Source organism: Hemicordylus capensis, chromosome 1 (genome assembly GCF_027244095.1).
Source record: "Hemicordylus capensis ecotype Gifberg chromosome 1, rHemCap1.1.pri, whole genome shotgun sequence".
In the NCBI taxonomy this organism is placed as follows: Eukaryota; Metazoa; Chordata; class Lepidosauria; order Squamata; family Cordylidae; genus Hemicordylus; species Hemicordylus capensis.
The window spans coordinates 31,061,590-31,084,256 of NC_069657.1; the positions used below are offsets into that span (position 1 = coordinate 31,061,590).

Here is a 22,667-nt window from a genome sequence, read left to right on the forward strand (position 1 = left end):
TGTGTGTCCAAAAAATATGCCCTGGAAGATTGTGGAGCCCTGAGGGGACACATTTTGGAAGGGAGAGAGGGCTGCAGAAGAAGAGGAAGATCAGTGAAAATTGCCTTGAGATTTTTCAGCACACAAGATGTCAGTGATGAATGAATTTATTATGGTCAATGACCAGCAATCAGCAAATAAAAATAACAATCAAAATAAGATCAAAACAACTGAGCTAGATAAAAGAACATCAAAGTACACAGAGATCTCAATTACAGTTAGTCAGTTGCTACCGTCTTGGTTTACAAGCTGATGCACAGAATCTTGCTACCCCAGCTATAATGGCTATATACTGGTCTGCCAGAAGGAAAGAGATATAGTATTCTTCTGGTCGAATGGGCATATTTTTTAAAAATTAGTTCAATCCAGGCAATACGAATGTCCCTATAATATGAACAATATAGAAGAACATGTGAAATGGTTTCAATATTGCCTGAACCGCATGGACATAGCTGGTTCCTGAGTGTTATTTTCTTAAATCCGCCATTCAAAATGGCAGAAGGCAGGGCATTAAACCGCACCAGCTAGAAAGCTCTCCTCTGATTTAGAGTGAGGTACGCAGCTGGCTGAGGGTAGTTTGGGAAGCCATCTGCAATACTACTAGGGGGCACAAAGCTTAGATCAACTTGCTTCTCTGTATCCACTATTCATTGTTAAATAATTTCTTTGGCAGCATCATGTCCCCATGAAAACAAGTATTGTGGAGAGAAGCCATATCTACCCAATTCATCATAGAGGCTCCTACACCAGTTAGAGTGGAACTCGGCTTTCAGTACCAGGGGGGCAAGGCCCTGATGGCAGAAATGTAATTTGAGCCAGTAGTTAAATGTGTGCAGCCATCCCTGGGCCTTGTCTCTGGTTAGACCTGCTTCTAGGCGTCAGGTGGCATTCGAGACACATCTAGGCACCTGAAATATTGCACAAAGGAATCTAGACTGGACTACTTCCATAGGTTTGAAGTTACAGGTGGAATAGATCTCGACCCTCATATAGCATTTGTGCCAATATTTTTGGCCTGGTATTTGCAGCGGGGAAATGCTTGACTAACAAGCAGAAGATTGCCGGTTTGAATCCCCGCTGGTATTTCCCAGACTATGCGAAATACCTATATCAGGCAGCAACAGTATAGGAAGATGCTGAAAGGCATCATCCCAGACTGTACGGGAGGAGGCAATGTTAAACCCCTCCTGTATTCTACCAAAGACATCCACAGGGTTCTGTGCGTGCCAGGAGTCAAAATCTACTTGACGGCATACATTATCATCATCATCATCATCATTATTATTACACCTTAACAGTTGTTGGGATAAAATTTTGCTCTTTAGGAACACAAGATATCAGCCAGTGATGATTATTACTAAATCTGATTTTTAGCTGTATGGGTGGTAATATAGCTTAAATCTTTCCAAACTGAGTAGTGGTTTTAGGTGCTGCTCCATCTGATTATTTGATATCCATTTTTCAGAAAACAAATATTAACTGTTGTTGCCATTGGGCTTTATATGAGCCAAATTTCTGAGGTGAATTTGTAGGTTCATAGGAAGCTGCCATATACTGAGTCAGACCATTTCATTTCATTTTCATTTTTTTAGACTTATATTCCGCTCTTCCTCCGAAGAGCTCAGATGCTTATTTTTATCCTCACAACAACCCTGTGAGGGTAGATTAGGCTGAGAGATATATGACTGGGAGTCACCCAGTGAGTTTCATGGTTGAATGGGGATTCAAACTCAAGTCTTCCTCATCCTAGTCCAACACTCTAACCACTACTATGCTGGTTCTCATTGTTCCATCTAGCTCAGTATTGTCTACACAGACTGGCAGTGGCTTATCCAAGGTTCCAGGCAGGATTCTCTCAGCCCTATCTTGGAGAAGCCAGGGAGGGAACTTGGAACCAGGGGTGTGCAATTCGGGTTTTCGGTCATTCGGTTTGGGACCCGAACCGAATCACCCCCGTTCTGTTCTGTGCCCGAATCTGGGCTACCCGAATCACCCCTGATCCGAATCGATTCGGGTATGAAAAATGGGTCCCAGGGGCAAAATAGTGGGGTGGGGTGGTAGTGCCCAATGGTTGGAGGCTACTACCCAAATTTCAGGGGGATTGGGCAAAGGGCTGATTTTTGGGGAATTTTTGAAGTTTTAGTGTCTTTGGGGCAGATCGGGGGCATAGCGTGGGATCTGGGCAAAAAGAGTGGATTCAAAAAGAGCAAATTAGAGTGGATTCATGGTGTTTCATTGAAAATCTCATTAGCTATCATAGAATCCACACTCAGAATACCTCTGAAACAACAGAACCCTGTACCCCATGGGTTAGAAACCCATGGGGGTGGTTGGCACCCTATGTGCACTACACTACCACTCGCTCTGGGCCACCCCAGCACCCCCCAAGTGCACTTATGGGGCTGCTGAAAGCTCCATGCATACCCTATGAGGAAAAACCTTAAAGACGCGTAAACTTTAACAATTCCCCAAAAATCAGCCCTCTGCCCAATCACTCTGAAATTGGGGTGGTAGCCTCCACCCATTAGGCACTACCACCCCACACCACTCTTTTTGCCCAGATCCCACGCTATGCCCCCGAACTGCCCCAAAGACACTAAAACTTCAAAAATTCCCCAAAAATCAGCCCTTTGCCCATTTCCCCTGAAATTTGGGTGGTAGCCTCCATCCATTAGGCACTACCACCCCACCCCACTATTTTGCCGCTGGGACCCAAAATTCGAGCTGACGTCACATCAGACCTTTTTGCATTCAAATCAATGGAGGCAAAAAGGTGGGAAATTCAAAGAGACGTCAGCCCGAATCACCCACATTTTTCGGGCCTGAATCAGGGGTGATTCGGCTCAGGCCCGAAAAATATCGGGGGACATCGGGGGTGATTTGGTTCGGACCCGAATCACCCGAAATTGCTCGTTTCGGGCACAGATCGATCTGTGCCCGAAATTTTTTGCACATTGCTACTTGGAACATCAGATGCTTTTCCCAGAGCGGCTCCACCCCCTACAGGGAATATCTTACAGTGCTCATGCATGTCATCTCCCAATTATATGCAACCAGTGTGAATCCTGCTTAGCAAAGGGAACAAATCATGCTTGCTACCACAAGACCAGCTCTCTTCCCTTCTTGGGTGAAACATCTGCTTGGGTGGAACATCTGAAGAATTTCAAGAGAACTAAAACATTTCTGTAAAACCAGTGTAATACCTTAAGGGAGTTCTCCACATTTGTAGTCTTAATATCTTCATTCATTTTATTTATTTATATTCCCTCTTTTCCTTTTTCCCTCTACTGTGTGCTTTCCAGATAGCGATATTGTGTGTCATGACCAAGACTCTAAAGAAAAGGCTTTTACGTTTTGTTTTTAGACTTAATCTTTTGACTCCTCGTCATTTGAATCAGAAGGGGAAAGCTCTTCCATTAAGCAGTGCTGAGAAGAGGAAGGCTAAGTGGGAAAGTCTACAGAACAAGCAGGTAATGTATATTTTACATTGTATGGTAATTTATCATTCTAAAAGAGAATTCCAGATTTTAAGAGGACTTTTTTTGTGTGTGTAAAGATCTTAGTTCCAGAACTCTGTGCTATACATCCCATTCCAGCATCACTGTGGAGAAAAGCAGTTTGTCTCCCTAGCATTCTTTATCGTCTTCACTGCCTTTTGACAGCCGAGGAACTCAGATCCCAAACCGCTATTGATGCTGGTGTAGGAGTGAAGTCACTTCCTGCAGATTTCAGGTATGGGCTCTCTTTGTAATCCTGTTGAACAGCAGTTTGATGCTTTGTACCTGTTGTAACTTCTCACTTGGGAACATGGGGTTGGATTCACAGCTTGGCATACGAAAGATCCTAGTGGTAGTCCGTGTTCCTTCACAATATTGGGGCCTGCGCCTGCACAGTAGATCCTTGCAGGAGAATTCCATAGCTCTTTGAGGCACTTGGCTCTGCTCACTGCACATGAGACACAGCTGTTAATTTTGGCGGTTAGAGCTCCTGTTTCTCAGTTATTGAATGACCAATGTGAAGAGAGGTTATTATTTCATTAAGAGAGAATAAAGGCATGTAGTAAGCATTTATTGCCACAGCAACATCTGTGTAGCGAGGAGGCCAGGCAGGACTTGTGAATGAACACGGATCACCAAAGGATCAGCTGTTACAGGTAAGCAATCTGTTTAGCTTAGTGGTGACTTCTAGCACTTGAACAAGCATTTGTGAGGCAGTGCATGTAATAGCCCTCCTGATGGGTCTAGGATGGCTAGCCCCAGAGCGACCCTCTGTTTATATCAGTGTGTCCTGAAGCCATGGGGAGTTTGTTTGTTTGGTTTCTATACCACCCTTCCAAAAATGGCTCAGGGTGGGTTTACACAGAGAAATAATACATAAATAAGATGGATCCCTGTCTCCAAAGGGCTCACAATCGAAAAAGAAACATAAGATAGACACCAGCAACAGTCACTGGAGGTACTGTGCTGGAGGTGGATAGGGCAAGTTGCTCTCCCCATGCTAAATAAAGAGAATCACCATGGTAAAAGGTGCCTCTTTGCCAAGTTAGCAGGGGCCAGATTTAAAGATTCAGACACACTAAACACAGACCAGCAGTTCAAATTCATAAGTTGGTTTGTTTTACCAAAGAGGGAAGGGCCTAGATTTGAAAAGGAGTACGGGAGGGAGACTACAATACCACATATTAACCCAAATATGATGAAGAAGCTAAGTAGCCTGAACTAGCAGATCCTTGTGACCTACTTCAGGAATCCAGGAAGACTGCATGTTGAGTCTCCAAGTTCCACTGTCAGACTGACTCCGCCCTCTCTTGAGTTCCTTCCCTGGGACACAGGCACTCCTGGAGGCAGGGCCCGCCCAGCCAGTCACTGCTCTGCAGGGAATCCAAGGTTTTGATGGCAGCTTCTTGCTAAACACAAACTGGGGGGAGTTGCAAACCACAGGAGCAAGTGTGCAAGGATTTCTTCACAGTTCAAGTCTATTTTTGTCCCACTTGCGGTATAGAACTGTGGTACTATGGCCACCATCCATAGTCCTTAGTGGTAGCCCTGCATGTGCAGCATGCTTTTATCACTTGGAGCAGTGCCTCTATTCATAGTCGTAAGGTGATTTGTCATTTTTTATGTTCTACTGTGAGTGGATAAGGTGGGAAGCACTAGCATTATGGGCTACCTTCCTGTGTTGCATGAATGTGCATGTGTTTGATTTGCTTAAAAAACTGGGATAACTTTATCTTACAGATATCCTAACCTGGACTTTGGGTGGAAAAAATCTATTGACAGCAAATCCTTCATCTCTGCTCCTAGCTCCTCTCTGGCAGAGAATGAAACTTACTGTAAGCACAGCACAATTGTAGTCCCTGAAAATGCTGCACATCAAGGTGCTAATAAAACCTCTTCTGCAGAAAAGCATGACCAAATGTCTGTGAACTACAGATCATTGATTGAGTCGCCCAGTAAACTCCAAAATGATGTCTCGGCGGAACTGGCAACCATTAATGGTGTTTCTTACAATAAAAACCTTGGCAACGGCAATTGTGACTTAGCTAACGGAGACTTTTGCCAGGGAAATCAGCTAAATTACTGCAGGCAGGAAATACCTGTACAACCAACTACCTCGTATCCTATTCAGAATTTCTACAACAGTGAGAACCAGCTCAAGCCCAGCAATGAATGTACTCTACTGAGTAATAACTATCTTGATGGAAATGCTAACAAATCTACCTCAGATGGATGCCCGAAAATGGCAGTGACCACCAGTGCTTCAGATGTTTCTAATCTTTCAAAAGAGAGAATGGATTGTGTAACAAGCCCTTTCAATGGGTACTCCTCAAAAACCCTTGGGCCAAACCCTGGTCTCATTCTTCAGGCTTTGACTCTTTCAAATGCTAGTGATGGATTTAATCTGGAGCGGCTTGAAATGCTTGGTGATTCATTTTTAAAGCATGCCATAACTACATATTTGTTTTGCACTTACCCTGATGCTCATGAGGGACGCCTATCCTATATGAGAAGCAAAAAAGTGAGTATAAGCTGCTGTTCAAATAATAATAATAAATAATAGCAGCACCACCATAAAACCTGTTGGAAGGCTATACCAGTCTCTCTGACACAGATGCAGACACACTCTTCCAGCTGCCAGCCATTGGATTTATTGGTTAATATCTATTATGGCGCCACAAGACCAGGGCTACTGTAAATTGATTAATTGCTGGGGACTTGCTAGGAATTTGTAAAGTCAAGCATTTTGATTGTAGCTCGGAAAGTACGTTTGAATATGTCTGAAAATTCCAGACCATCCAAGAAGCTTTTTAGGTGGGGCATCCATTAAACATTCATTACTGAAGTTAGAACTTCAGGCATGTATCAGGACTGTGGAACAAATATTCTCCTGTTATGCAGGTGGACCTCGTTATGCACAGGGGGTTCCATTCTCTGCTGAAACCGCAGATGATAAGGCATTGAGACGATAGGAATTGGGGGGTGGCGTAGGTTTCTGGAGGCGGAAAAAACCCAGCTAAGAACAGAAGAAATAATAGAAATAGAGTGCTGTGCCATGCTCTGCAGGTCTTCAGCTGTCCAGCAATGCCTCCTGAAATCTACCATTTCCCCACGAAAAATCTCGTGTGTGTGTGTGTGTGTGGCGCGGGGTGTGTGTGTGTGGATTCAAGAAAGAGCCACAAAATGGTAGCCGGAAATGTCATTTCTGGCCACATAGGAACCATGGATGCATGGTTTTTAACCCCTTTAAAAACCTGCATATTCAGAGGTCTGGTGCAGATGGCCCAACTGCAGATAGACAACTGCGGTGCTGGGCCACAGATGATGAGGTCCACCTGTAATTCAAGTTTCCCTTTTGCAAAGTATAAAGATATATGGTCAGTTCAATGAGCAACATGATAGCATAGTGGTACTGATTTCAGCAAAAGATTATATGCAGATGTTGAAGTCTGTAGTTACTAGATATTTCATCAGACCAGTAAAACTGCTGCACTTTTACATCAGAGCCCTGTAATCTAGCTGCTATACCCAGATGGTGTGTGACTTTCTCTCTTAATGCTAATTATATCTTCGAATTTTTATATTGATCAAGCGAATATAAGATCCAAATCTGATTTAGTGAAACTTTGTGGCTGTGTTCATTTGTAGCTTTATTTTGACCATAATTGGGGGCATTTTAAAAACTCCTTTGAACAATTAATCATGAGTATAGGGTTGTAACCCATATCTAAATATAATTTTACTCTGCAATAAACATTGCCTACTTTTCAAAATACTATGATTTTCATATAGAGTGGGCAACTTTTGCCACAATGATGCTAAAAAAATCCTCAAGGTGATAGCCTGGACTTGCTTAGTGTGTGTAGAACTTTTGATTTATCTGTAGATTAATACACACTTTTTATTATAGGTCAGCAATTGTAACTTGTACCGTCTTGGAAAAAAGAAAGGGCTTCCGAGTCGTATGGTGGTATCTATTTTTGATCCACCTGTCAACTGGCTTCCTCCTGGCTACATAGTAAACCAAGACAAGAGTAATGCAGACAAATGGGAAAAAGATGAAATGGTAAGTCTTTGTTGAAATGAATTTAAAATTAAATGTCTCAATTCGTGAGCACATTATTACAAGTGAGAGATAAATGGGGGACCTCTGCTTCCTATCATACTTCAGCAAAATATAGCCTACTACATCTTTGTGCTTGACTCCCCTTAAAACATCTCTATAATTAATAAAAATGGGTAGGGTAGTGATGTTGGAAGACTTTTGAAGGGCAATTTATAGAAAATGGTTCAGTAATAAAGCAGAAAAGAGCAGAAATATTTGCTGTGAAAACGTACTGCTTGTTTTCCTTGGCCTGCTGTAATGAAAGCTCACATTGTCTTTCAAGAGAATTCACTTTTAAAGATTCTGGATAGATATAGTAATGAAAAATTATTTTTTTGATCAGTATAGCAGAAGATGCCCTTTTCACCACGGAAACTGAGAAATAACACATTCCAGTTCTAGCTTCATGAGAGCAAAACTGCAATAGCATCTGAGTGAAAGGCGTATTGATCACGTGAATGTAGGGGGTGCACAAACTGCGGTTTGAGTACCTCTTCAGCGCAGGGAGGGGAGTGGGAGCTTTAGGTAAGAGGAGAGCAGGTCCTTACCTGCTCTCTGCCACCCTATGCAGCTTGCACATGGCTTCTGCGTGGGCATTATTTGTGTGGTCAGCAAAACAGTGCTGACCATGCAAATGGCACCCGTGTATATGTGGACGCCATGTGCATCCTGTAGCTGTGTGGAGGGGTACTTGGGCCAAGCACTGCCCCAGCAGCTCCCGCTCTCCTCCCTGTGCCGAACCAGTGCTCAAACCACGGTTCATGCACACCCCTAAGTGAATCATGGTATGAAGCTTTTGTGATGCTTGGATCCCTGCCCCCCAGCCACCATGTACTTTCTATTATGTTGAATGAAAAGGTCACAACAAAAAGCAAACTCTGTCCTTTTAAAATACTAGGAGTACTTTATGTGCTTCTAGTACGTAGGCTAAAGCTACAATCCAAAGCACACTTGCTTTAAGTTCCATTGGAATCACTTATGGATAATGAAACCAGAGGGCCTTACTGTTCTGTGAAGAAAGTAGCACTTGACAGGAAATGACTGGAGTAGGTTGGTTGGGTGTTCATGCACCAGTTAGAGTAAGTAAAATAACATTTAGTTGCTGCTAAAGCATGAGACAACCCTGTAAAATGTAACTATTGCTAGTTATACAGTCTGTTTTATGGAACTGTCACCCAATTCAAATGTTGGCTAGATAATCTACGTGCGGTGGGCTTGAAGAGCAAGCCGCCACGGAAGAAAGTGACTTAAGTTGTCATGTTCTCCTCCCAACAGCAGATACAATGAGACTAACATTGAGCTTATGTTTGTCCATTCATATGCCTGGGTCATACATGCCTTCCACTTTGTCATGGTGAGAGTGCATAATCCTAGGCCATGCTTCTATATACGTGCAAAGAAAATTACCAGACCTACTATTATCTGAACCAGCCCTCATATTCTTGTAGCTAATCTCTTCTGGATTCCGGAATTCCTCACTAACTTGCCTCCAGAATTTTAAGCCTTATCCACTATAATGTGGTTGAGGAATGGGATCGATACTTCAGTTTTTCTTCACACTGGGCTCTGGGCATGCATGAAGATCCATTTGAGAATGTTCTAAGCTCTTACTGCTCCCTATATTTAGGCAGGAGAGAGCCCTCCTCCGCCAGGTAGATATAGCAAGGTGCCTCTCCAGTTTTCCAGTTCTCTGTTTCTGCCATGCTTTAGCTCTACTGTTCAGAGAACCTTTGACTCTTTGAGACTTATCTCCTGCTCTCAATTTCTTCCCTTAATATTTTTATCCTCGTTTTATTCCATTTATGTCTTCTATTATTTTTCACAGTATTTGTGTTCACTATTCCTTTTAGCATTTTTTGTTAAATGGTTCCCCAACCCCCTACCCTCGATCCTGTGGGGCTATGGCCAGTAAAACCACCTTTAGGCAATGTGCAGGTTGCCACACGAAAATACCATTGTCAGACAACCACCAGGCTTGCCTCCTGTGTCTCGGAATCCCACATCACAGAGACCAGCCGGCACTGCAAAAAATTCACCTGTCAAGCGTGCTGCAATAGAGCGGCCAGGTTAAGAGCCCTACTGTGTGAAAAAGCTCTCCTTCCACAGACTCAGATGGTCTCTAAGACCCCATTTCAATCTCCTGTGGAGACACTAGAAACCGGCACTGCATTGGGGACTCATCTGCAGCCCCACCTAGCACACACCACCGTTGTGTCATCCTTCTTAGTGCAGTCCATTTGTGTTCCTTCGGGACAGACAGGGACTTCTATGCCCACTGCATCACCAGCTGTGGTGCCTGTGCCGGGACTGTGTCAGTACCAACAGGAAAACTGGAGAAGAATCTCTAACCGGACCTGGACCTCCCTAAAAAGGAGAGGTTAGCCACTTTGACGCTGACTCTCCAAACGTCTACAGATCTCCCAAACCAGACACCCGTGCATCCCTTGGCATGTAATCTTCCAAAAATTCCAAAGAAACCAGTGGGAGCTACGGCCTCAGTATTCATTCAGATCTCTCCGATACTGAAGGAACATTCCTTGATTCCAGCACAGCTGGCCACACAGTCACCTGCAAGACCCAGTACTCCAGACTAGGGAGACAATCCCGTGTCATAAGTCAAGGGAGAGCCCCCAGAATACTCTCTGGACAGATCTCCAGATAGAGAGAGTGTGTGTGTATTCTGTGCACTCTTACGATCAGTACCCTTACAAACAGGGCCACTGCTCCCCTTCCTATCCCCATGACAGGTATGGATACTTCTTCAATGATCACTTGGATATATATATGACAGCGACCACTACTGTGAACACTATGATACCCAAAGGCAATACTAGCCCGAATGCTACCATTACACCACACATTATACTTGTTACTGCAGATCCGAGAGTCTCTCCTGATTGCTTTGATGCCGATTGCCTGGGTATCAAAGCTTGCTTCAAATTACAGGCTCTGTTGGTACTAACTTGATTGTATCCACCAGATAAAGTGAGCCACCAATTATTCTTATGGTCTATAGAGAGTTATGCCACTGACGAAGGCCTTATTTTGGCTGAAACAATTCTGGTGATTCATCAGGACAGCAGTTATTTTAATGTTTGGACTTCAACTCCAGAGCTTACAATAGGAATGCACCATTGGATTCTTTATGGAATTGACTGATACTAGGATATCTGATTATGTTCTAGGCATAGACTAACTATTGGTGGAATTGTGGAGTATACACATTTCCACTTTTTACTTGGTAGAGATACAACTGCACCACATGGCATGGCAAATCAGACTGAATGATCAAGGGACATCCAAGAGGTTCTGATGGTATCACACGAGGAAACGATGCTCAAATCCTATGGAGTGAAATGGAAATGATTCACGACTTACTTGGAATATAGGAAGCTGCCATATACTGAGTCAGACCATTGGTCTATCTAGCTCAGTATTGTCTTCACAGACTGGCAGCAGCTTCTCCAAGGTTGCAGGCAGGAGTCTCTCTCAGCCCTATCTTGGAGATGCCAGGGAGGAAACTTGGAACCTTCTGCTCTTCCCAGAGTGGCTCCATCTCCTGAGTGGAATATCTTACAGTGCTCACACTTCTAGTCTCCCTTTTGTATGCAACCAGGGCAGACCCTGCTTTAGCTAAGGGGACAAGTCATGCTTGCTACTACAAGACCAGCTGTCCTCCCTGAGATCACGGGTTGTCTCCCCAGTACGAGCCCCCATACGCATCATCCTGTCACACCTGCTATTCCTTAAATGATCAGGGCTGTCAGGCATACAGCATTATGCCTGCCATGATGCTGCCTTCGGGAGAGCAGTACTGCAATCAGTTTTCGCATGATGGTGTCTCCTGCACCCTTCTCCTCCACGTACATTAGCTTGTGATGGGACCATCAGTGTGAAGTACAAGGGCCATGAAGAACCGCCTCAGGTTTTTTACCTGTAACTGAAGTTCTCCTAGTGGCCACCTGTACCTTCACACGCCCACCCGGCCTCTCTGTTGCTGGGTGTAGCAGCGGAATCCAGAACTGGAGAGTGGGAAAGGCACCTTGCTATATATACCCAGGCTGGGGAGAGGCTCTTTGCTGCCTATACTTAGAAAGCAGTAAGAGCTTGGAACGTTCCCTAATGGGTCTCAACGGAACAAATAAGATGGACCCCTGTCCCCAAAGGGCTCACAATATATAAAGAAACATAAGATAAACACCAGCAACAGTCACTGGAGGTATGGTGCTGGGGATTGAACTCAATCAAGCTTTGCAGTCATCAGTTTTGAATTAATGAGGGCCCTGCTTTGCCAGAATTCATTGCTGCAGTAAAGTGAAAGATATTAGGGTTCTGAAGCCCTTGCTCAGCAAAACAATTGGCTCAGATGATTTTGGACCAAGTCCTAGTCCTTCGTAGTATTCGTGAATTCTTCTACTTTATAGGGAAGAATATCAGTTGGCAAAACTTTCATTTTTCTAATATTGTTCCAGAAGTTTATTGGACTTTACCACTTCACAAGCAGTTCAGAATTAAACATGCTTGTCCTTTGATTTATAATTTTGATTTCTCCACAGAAAGTCAGAATTAGAGTGTGTTTGAACTAATCTGTTTTCTGAAATCCATATTTAGATAACACACCACCAGAGGGCACACAAAAAGGATACTGCTGGAATATTTATTGTGAAATAAAACACTTCAAGTCTTGTGTAAATACATCTGAATGTCACTTCAAAGAGAATGATGATGTGTTTTCTAAAAATAGAGCAATGGATTAATGATACAGCACTTACACTTCTTTTTTTTTTTTTAAGTAGTTTACAGGCTGTTAGGGGGGTTCCATTTGCCAACAGCATTGTAAACTTACCTGATAGAATATGGGTAGACTAGAACTGCTGTAGGCTTTGCTGAATGTGATGATGGGTATGCCCCAGACAATGGGGGAAGCTCACAGGAGACATGGCAGAAATTAAATAAAGCTGGGAAACAGTGGTCCCTCTAATTTTTTTCATCTCTGTGCAGAATGAGTTGTGTTCTGGGTGGCAGTGTCAAGGCAGAGTGTGCGCTAGTGCATTCAGAGTGGGGCCTTCCTGATTCAACCTGAGCAGGATCTCAAATGAACTGGGCAGACATCCAAGAACTTGTGAGCGTGTGCACATGCGCATGCCTTGGAAGGAACAGTGCTGGGAGACAGTGCATTAGATTCTTGGGCATGGGGCTGTAGCTCAGTGGGCGAGCATCTGCTTTGCATGCAGAAGATCCCAGGTTGAATCCCTGGCATCTGCAAGCAGGGCTGGGTGAGACTCCTGCCCGAAACTTTGGACTGAAACCAGTCAGTCTTAGTCGGAGAACCAGAGTGAGCAATGAGTAATTCTGCGTAGGAAAATTGTACAGATATATATGGCATTTCTATCCTAGGGTATTTCTGGATTGGCTCAGTTTACTTTGCATATTTCAGTAATGTATGGTGTTTTGTCCAAAATCATAACTGAAAATAATGTGTTGGCAGAACAGCATCAGCCATGTTATCTACATTAAGGCTGAAATGGTTCTATTCAGGCTTGCCCACCCCTCCCTCACCCCAGATATAATTTGTATTTGAAAACCAAAACCTCCACTAAAGCTCTAGCATCTAGCAAATTCCTAATTCAGTGTTTGGTGTTATCCATGCAGTTGTTTATACGAATGTCAAACCTGGCTTGAAATATTTGGTCTAGAGCTCTTACATTTGTATGTAGATATAATTTAACAATTGTCTCAACTGGTTTTGTTCATGCTAAACAAATGGGCCTTCTAGCTCTTCTTTATTACTGTCATAAATTGTCACTTTTCTGCTTATTCACCTATAATTGCAGTAGTCCAGGATTGTAGAGATTTCTATTTTCCCACTGCAAGTATTTTATTGCTAAGCTCGCTTATAATATAATGTTGGAACACTGTTATTTATGACTGTGTGGTTATAGTTTAAAATAAGATTTTAGGAATTCTTAAATCGAGTGCTGTTCATTGCATTTGCACACAGGAGCCCAGTTCGGTGGCTAGAGAGTGAGTGTGAAATTCTTTATCATAATTGTACAAATCAATATTACATTTTAAATTCTTGTTTCATATGCTTAAGTAGATAAGAAACTGCAAGTTTTGGGGGCTGTATATACCATTCTGCACTTTTATATTTCCCAACCGTATATTTAGACCTTTGAACATATAGGGCTTTGACAGCATGAATCAATGTATTTGCTGCTAATGTCCTTCATAAAAGACAACAATTAAAGTTGGCATTATTTCTGTTCACAGCTGTTTTGCTGTGAAGATGTGAAAATATTGAACTGTTTCAGTTTGGTGCCTCGTCATATTTTTGTTTCTGTGTTCTGCTTTCAGGCAAAGGAAGGCTTGATGTCTAATGGAAAGCATGACGACGACTATGATGATGATGATGACGACGACCTAATGTGGCGGGTACCCAAGGAGGAAGCTGACTTTGAGGATGACTTCTTGGAGTATGACCAGGAGCATATCAAATTTATTGATAATATGCTGATAGGTTCTGGAGCATTTGTGAAGAAAATCTCTCTCTCCCCCTTCTCACCCACTGATAACAGCTATGAATGGAAAGCACCCAAGAAATCGTCCTTGACTAATGTTCAATTTTCATCAGATTTTGATGACTTTGACTACAGCTCGTGGGATGCCATGTGCTATCTAGACCCCAGCAAGGCTGTCGAAGAAGATGACTTCGTAGTTGGTTTCTGGAATCCATCGGAGGAAAATTGTGGCATTGATGCTGGGAAACAGTCCATCTCCTATGACTTGCATACAGAACAGTGTATTGCTGACAAAAGCATTGCAGACTGTGTGGAGGCCCTTCTAGGCTGCTATCTGACCAGCTGTGGTGAGAGAGCTGCCCAACTTTTCCTTTGTTCACTGGGGCTAAAAGTGCTTCCAGTAATTAAAAAAACTGATTGGGACAGCACTCTGTATTCCCTCAGAGACTGTTTCAACAGCCAACAGAAACATCCTTCAGCGAACTGTATTTCTGCCTCTCTAGTCAATCAAGAATCTTCTCTATATAAAGACTTGGTATATGGCTCCTTAAAGATTCCGCCAAGATGCATGTTTGATCATCCGGATGCTGAGAGAACTTTGAATCATCTTATATCTGGCTTTGAAAATTTTGAGGAGAAAATTAACTACAGTTTTAAGAACAAGGCTTACCTACTTCAGGCATTTACTCATGCCTCCTATCATTATAACACCATTACTGGTAAGTCATGTGAAAAATTCCTTTCTCCAGTAAACATGCATGCATGAAGAATGGCAGATTATTTTGCAAGGAATATTGATTTGTATTGCTGTATGGTCCCTCTCTTCTTTCTTTTCTTTAAGATTGTTACCAGCGATTGGAATTCCTGGGAGATGCAATTTTGGACTACCTCATAACCAAGCACCTTTATGAAGACCCACGGCAGCATTCTCCAGGAGTCCTAACAGACCTGCGATCTGCTCTCGTTAACAACACCATCTTTGCCTCGTTGGCTGTAAAGTATGACTACCACAAATACTTCAAAGCTGTCTCTCCCGAGCTGTTTCATGTTATTGATGACTTTGTACAGTTTCAGATGGAAAAAAATGAAATGCAAGGAATGGATTCTGAGGTTAGTGATATTGAGAAGTTGTTTTTCTGTGTTGGAATCTCATCACCTCATTTCCATCTCAAATTCTGAAGCCAGAATAATAACAATAATAAACAAACTTTATCTGTTAGCCACACCCATAACAAATTGTTCCGGATTGCCAGACAATCTGGGATCTGTGTTAAAGACTGGATCTTTCAGTGTTGTGTAAATTATGCAAATAGAGCAAGTCCATCAATTCTGTGTTGCATAATTTGTGTTTGAAAATCATTCCAGCCTGCTTTTTAATTGTGGGTGGGGGATTGGAAGAAGTTATACCGTAAAGCCACCTCTCTGGCTTCCAGGACTTCAGGAAACATTTTCCACATATTTTTGCAATCTTAAGAAATAGAAGCTCGCTTTGAAAATAAAATAAAATAAACTGAGATTCTCAGGGGCCTGAACTTGGAACGAAATACAGCCTGTGCTTTTTAAAAGCTCTCCTATGGAATTGTAGTATATATTTGATCATGTTAAAATGCAACTTTGGTTGTGTTATTGCCCCGTGTGAGGGTATTGCACTTGTGTCTAGAGGAATCCCCCTAGGACTTGATGGAACCCTGTTTTCTTTCCTCCTCGTCCTCCAGTGCATGCACAGAAGCAGTGGCAGACAGCCTAACAAAGTGTGCACACTAGGAGGTGCTGCGGAGACGCAGTGGGGGCCTGTTCACAACCCCCTCCAGTCCTCCATGCATGCTGTTTCATAAGGAAGAGAGACTTCTTCACTCTTCTCGCACCCTGGAAGCATCCTGCAAGAGAGGAAGCGTGGCACTGACTTGCTTCAGGAGCGTGAGCATTGCTGGGAGGTTTAGCCCCTTTGCACACCAGCATGCCCGTAGGACTGGGGGCAAAACCTCCCAGCTGTGCCCACGGTCCAGCAGCACATCACTGACACGCTTCCTCTTTTGCAGATGCTTCTTCCGAATGCATGCACTTTTAAAGCAGGCCCTGCGATGTCTGCCAGTGTATCCAGGTCATCACAGGGAATTAATAGATAGAATTTTTATTTATTGCCAGCAAATCATGGGGAATTATAGTTTTGCACTCATTTCCCCTAAATTGGTCTGGCTGTTTGGATTAAATGCTTACATTTTGATGAATGCTTGCAAAATCAGAGTGTAGATTTATCCATTCACGCTTTGCCGGCCTTAACTAACCCAAAACCAGCCATGAGGCAACAGCGTTTTCTAAGTGGCCAACATCTTGTCTAATGAATTGCTTGCCAGAGGACATCACATTTGCACACAGCTGTGGCACTAAGTCTAGAACTTGTGTGCCAGACTAGTGTTGTGCTGCTTCCACAACACTGAGCAACTGTGGCACTTAGCATTTGTTTTAAATGGAACTTATGCACAGTTGCCCAGATCCCTGGGTGTTTAGTGCAACTATGTGATCTTCCTGTACTTGACTTTCTGCACAGGCACTTCATTAGTCAGGTTTTTTAAATTCAACTTTGCAACAACTTCTGTACGGCAACATTTTGCTTTGATTTTTAGCTCCGAAGATCTGAAGAAGATGAAGAAAAAGAAGAGGATATAGAAGTACCAAAGGCCATGGGGGATATATTTGAGTCTCTTGCTGGTGCCATTTACATGGATAGTGGAATGTCTCTGGAAATGGTTTGGCACGTGTATTATCCAATGATGAGGCCATTAATAGGTAACATAAGAGCTCTCAGAAGAAAAGTTCAGTAATTCATTGTTTGCTGTTAGGAGGGTTAAAAGTATAACTCTTTTATCACAGAAAAATTCTCTGCAAATGTGCCCCGTTCCCCAGTACGAGAACTGCTAGAAATGGAGCCAGAGACAGCTAAATTTAGGTAAGCATGCATTTGTTCAGTATTCCTATAAAATGTTCCTTGGTAGATTATTTATGTCCTTGTAATTTAGTATGTTTATGGTAGCTTATTTTCATCTGGAAAAAAGTAGCAAAAGAAAAACAATGGAGAGATTATTGAAATACATACCTTGTATGTATACAAGGTATAAATTCATACCTCAAATGGTAGTAGACTGATTCTCCCCCCTCGCCTCCCCCCACCCACCAGTTGTATTTGTCATCCTGCCCTTTCTCCGTCCATTTCATGCATCTGATGAAGCAGATTCTTGCATCTGATGAAGCTGATGCAACAATAATTATTCTTGAAGAGTATGTATGTGCTGCTGTAGATCAGCATGGTTATTTGTTGAGAATAGATTTTTCCTTGGCTATAACTGGTTTTTGTTTTCCTTCCCCTTGTGCAGTCCTGCAGAAAGAACCTACGATGGAAAAGTCAGAGTAACTGTGGAAGTTGTAGGGAAGGGAAAGTTTAAAGGTGTTGGAAGAAGCTATCGGATCGCCAAATCTGCAGCAGCAAGAAGAGCTCTACGGAGCCTCAAAGCAAATCAACCTCAGGTTCCAAATAGCTGAGACACCTCTTTAAAATAAATATATATATAGATGTAAAAGGTGATGTTGAGAGGAACAAATTGAAGACAGCATTTAAAGTTTGATAACAAAATAGCTAACAACATTTAACATGTATACATAATTTTGGAACTAATTGTAGTTATAGTTTTTTTGCGCAAACACAATCTTGTCTTCTTTCCTCACTTCTGCTTTGTTTAATCACAAGAGTGCTTTAATATGACATTTAGCAAGTGTTCAAAATAATTGTTGTCAGGTATCTTTTGATTTACTCTGTCAGTACAGCTTTGCTTAGTGTTAAAGGCCAGGGAGCTTATGCCTATCGCAGTTACTAGATTTATATATCTATATATATAGTAATCTTGAAATTCCTCAAATCTGTGCACTAGTGCCAGTCACGAAGCAGTTTATAAACTGTACTGGATGATTTGGTGTAAGGATAAGTGTGCCAGTATTGTCCTTGTTCTTTCCATGTCATCTTTGCATTAAGATGGCATTCCCAATCATTATTGCACTTATTTGTTAGGGACAGGTTTTTAATTGAAATATCTGGCATCCTGATAAAGTTGAATTGATGCCACATAGTCTTGCATTTGAAAGGTTCTTGCCTTAAAAGTACATAAACCCTCATTAATACAACTTTTTATTTCTGATCTCTTTGGAGCAAACTGTTTTACATTCCCTTCATTTTTAGAATGCATTTTACAATGATACAGCTCCATATTTACAGTACAACATGTTCGTTTAGCTGAGACGTATCTTATTACAGGACTGTACTAGAAATGGTATTCATATATAGGTAGTGTGGTTATTTTTAACAATTCAGAGGAAATGGTTAGTACAATTTTGGGGTGGGGGGCGGATACTGCAAACAAGTCTCTCGCTAATTTCCAATGTTACAGCCACCGAGAGCTTAAGTGAACACAATCCATCCCTTTTGGAGGAACCCCCTTTCAGTTCAAGGAACTTGTTCAGGAGTTGTCACTGGTGGATTGCAGACATTGTTTCCACTATTGGAACTTCTTAGTAATAGCTAACTGCACAGTGCAAACTGTTGCTTTCAAAAAAAAAGAACCTTTGACATATCGCACCTAAAATATGCTGCAGATTTTATATTGGATACATATTTAACAAATGGAGCACCTTTACAAGCAATTTCCACATAAATTTCTTACTGTACTTTTCAGAATTGCATGCATATTTCACCTACCAAAGCTGTGCTGTTAAAATGCCATGGAAGTTGTTGTGTGAGAGAAACTGCCATACTTTTGATACATCTGTGATTTAGGTCCTTTAACGTAGAGTAATTAGCTTGTTATTGTTTCAGTTGTTATGAAAGCATACGTTTTTAGGCTATGCCTAATTTCTGTAGATATTTGTAGGCACCCTTCACTTAAATACCTCAGTTCTTCTTTGTTCTTTTGTGTCTTTTCCCCCACTTTTGCATGCATTGTTTTTCTTTTTTGGTGCTATGTGTATGTATTATGCTTGAAATTTTTAATTTTTGCACTGTAACTATAATACCTCTTAATTTACATTTTTTAAAAAGCTGTGGGCTGTCTTTTACTCCCACCAATATCAATAGAGGTTTGCTGCAATTTTGCCCCATTAATTATGCTTGAAAGTTTGAGAGAGCTGAGCAAGATTTTTTTAATGTTTTCCAGCACAGTGGTCTGCTCTTGATGCTGTTTTATGTGTTAAATTACAGATAAATAATGTGTTCTTTGCTTTTAAAGATCCCTTCCCTGCACACATACTCATGCATTCAAAATTTAGATGGAAAAAATCTTGCTTGCTTTTCTAAAAGAGAAGGAACATACCTTTATGGCAGGGGGTGCTGTACTTCTCTTAAATACAGAATTTAGTTCTGAGTATTGCATTTCTTGCTTTGATTCTTCTAATAATGGTAACAGTGAAATGAAATATTTGTGTGTGATGTCAGTCACAATGAGAGAGTAGAATATTGTGAAAGACCTAAAGGATGTGATCCAACAAAACTGTTTGAGTGTCCATGGGAGAATGGCACATAGAATTTGATGTTTCCTTGCTTCTGCTGCCGCCAACTCTCACTGATGAAGAGGCAAGCCACGTTTTAGCTTTAAAAATGGCTGTTCTCTTCCGCTGTGGGAGCAGCAGTTGTGAAACTTCAGAGAAACTGCTTGCAACATGAATAGTGCCCCATCCCACATAGATCTATAGCTTTGGATTGTGAACATCTATCACAACACTTTATGTGAAGTTGCAGTCTTCAAACCACTGACTCTTGAAGTGTTTTTCAAGCTTGATTTCAGTGGGACTTGTCAGTGGGAAAAGTGGATTGAGGATTGTTGTCCATGTTGTCTTCAATAGAGTTATATAGGTATCTTACGAATGAACACACTATTAAATACAGAATTGTAGTCTGAAGTGTAGTTTTGCAATTCTGTTAGTTTTCTGCTGACACACATGTCAGTTCTAAAAACTCACATTAATACAGTTCAAAGGGGCATGTATTATTCTAATCAAATGTGTAAGATTTTATTTTTTGTGAAATGCCATAAGTAAAATCTAAACCACTCTTGTGAGATTGAAAGATCATCAGTGCACGCTTCACAGGAATATTTCATAGTAGGATATGTGCAGAGGTTGGAGTGTAGCCTGATAGCAGTTAGAAGCTGTTGATGATTACACTCCATATCAAAAGTATTCAATATCCTTCATTTTGTTGCATCAAGTTGATGAACTGAAAATATTGAGTAGGGGCCAATTGTAAATATAGGTCCTGCTGCTAATTGTGTGTGTGTGTGTGTGTGTGTGTGTGTGTGTGTGTGTGAGAGAGAGAGAGAGAGAGAGAGAGAGATGCGATGCCACAACTTTTTTTTGCTGTATGATTTCATTCAGATATTTCATAACGCTGTTAGAATACAAAAATTACACTAGTTCCCATGCTGTGCAACTGCTTTAATCTTTTTAATGCAATTGCGCGTATTGGAAAATGTATGCTACTAGACCTAAATCTGATCATTTGAAGGTTGGGGTTGAACTCATTTGACATGCTATATGTATTAGAGGAAATGAACTGTTGCAAGCCTGTCTTCAAAATCACCACGCAGACTCCTCATGCAGAAAGTGAAGGGGTTAATTGGCATGAATCTAGTTCTGGAAATTTTGTTCTATTATACTGTACTTCTTAAACAGTCCTCCTAACTATGCTGCATTTTTATTTTATTTTATGGCTTTGTGTTGTGCTGTTCTGTTCATGTAGCACAAATAAGCATTGCACTTGGTACCATGCTTTACCTCATTTCAAGGAGAAATATGCTTAATAGAGGAAAAATGTGGTTGGGGCCTTGCTGCTGATATAACTTACTGAATTTGAAAGAAAGATCTTTGGAATGCCTGCATTGTGTCATTTAACTTGCACAACTGAAATAGGCCATTCTGTTATGTTTGAGGCATTTTCCTATATGTTTTTTTTTTTAAAGGAGTCAAAACATTTGGGTGGGATCCAGAGAGCCCCTTGTGGATGGCAGTTCCACTTGCACAAGGGTGCTGTTTCCAGTTTCCATTGATCTCCCCAGTTTAAGTCCCCTGTGCCATTCCAGAGGGTCGTCCAACGCACAAGAGTTGGAATGAAAATTACCCCATGGCACAAGCAGAATTACGTTCATGGTTCTCTGCATCCCACCCACTTTTTATCATGCTATATATTACTGTTTTGTCAAACTGTTAGAATGTAGAAGAATCTTTGTTCCTCCCCCCACCGCCCGCATCCCTGCCCCCCGTCCTATTGTAACATCCATCAAAAAGCACACATGATGGTCAATTTTAAATTTCTGTGTTTTAGTTGTGAAGGGATTTGTGGATTGTATCTGCTGAGAACCTAATCTGATACAAGCTTCTCTCAGTTTGTCTATAGGCTCTGTTCAACTCTTGAGTTGTCCCATAAAGTATAGGACCACATATGCAGGTGGCATAAATAGCCCCAAAGTCATGGCCTTTTCAAGCTTGAAGATAGTAAACTGACCATATTTGAGCCATATGCTATTCTCCTACATCCCTCAATGAATGTAATGGAACCAGTTGTGTGTGACTAATGAAAACAGGATTGGATCCTAGGACAGCTTTTACGTTAATGATGGCAAATACTTTCATTTTCAATAAGTGAAGGTGTGCCGATATCATAAATCTGTGTCTTTAAAACCTTAACTCTTACATATAAAGTGTAACTGAAACCCAACTATTTTCACCAGCAGAAGTTGGATAATAGATATACATAGGATTAGTGTAGAATGCAAACCTCTCTCATGATAACTCAAAATTTAATATATCAATTTTGTCTCCCAAGTCCTTTTGTAGGTTTTACACTCTTCTTTGCAATTCATTTGGATAACAACCACAGGCAGTTTAAATAGATATGGTAGATGCACTCAGTTTACTACAGCAGCAAGTTATCTAAAGAAACACAGAAGTTGAACAAGCATTGAAAATTGCAGGCTTTTTTATTGTAAATAGTTTGACTATAAAGATGGTTAAAATCAAGTAGAATGAATAACATAATTTGATGGACAATAAAATATTTCCCATCACATGCTGCAGCTGTCTAAGGGACATAAAATGTAATTCATTCATACTGTAATCATGCTGCAGAAATTTGCAGTCTGCACCTTATGGATCACAATTACCTTTAATAGATTTTTGTAATAATTGTAGCTGAATATATCCAATAAAGTTATGGTCTGTTCACTTTTGTTTGTGTGTTTTTCTTCTTAAATGTGCTTGTAGAGTTTCTCACATTCAGTTATTGAGTTGTGTTCAACAAAGCAGTGTATATATGATGAGGAATGAACATTCTGAAATGTGCATATTGGTAATCCCAGACAGATGTGAATGTCTGTGTGAAAACTCACATACTAGTGCAGGAGAAACTACAAGGTTGCTTACCCTTGCAGCAGTGAATGCTGACTCATAAGAACAGCCCCGCTGGATCAG

The 22,667-nt window shown here is 41.5% G+C and overlaps 1 protein-coding gene across 5 annotated transcripts in view; it reads left to right on the plus strand.

The window, feature by feature from the left end:
- DICER1 (dicer 1, ribonuclease III) overlaps positions 1-22,421 on the plus strand; it is a 77,761-nt gene extending 55,340 nt beyond the window's left edge. For all 5 annotated transcript variants that reach the window (XM_053263765.1, XM_053263789.1, XM_053263756.1 and 2 more), the window contains 9 exons: positions 3,404-3,509; positions 3,596-3,771; positions 5,277-6,057; positions 7,447-7,602; positions 13,999-14,881; positions 15,004-15,272; positions 16,787-16,949; positions 17,034-17,109; positions 17,534-22,421. In XM_053263765.1, the coding sequence (XP_053119740.1) occupies positions 3,404-3,509; positions 3,596-3,771; positions 5,277-6,057; positions 7,447-7,602; positions 13,999-14,881; positions 15,004-15,272; positions 16,787-16,949; positions 17,034-17,109; positions 17,534-17,699 (2,776 nt within the window). In that variant the 3' untranslated portion in view covers positions 17,700-22,421. The remainder of the gene's footprint in view (positions 1-3,403; positions 3,510-3,595; positions 3,772-5,276; positions 6,058-7,446; positions 7,603-13,998; positions 14,882-15,003; positions 15,273-16,786; positions 16,950-17,033; positions 17,110-17,533) is intronic.
- Positions 22,422-22,667: the final 246 nt, after the last annotated feature.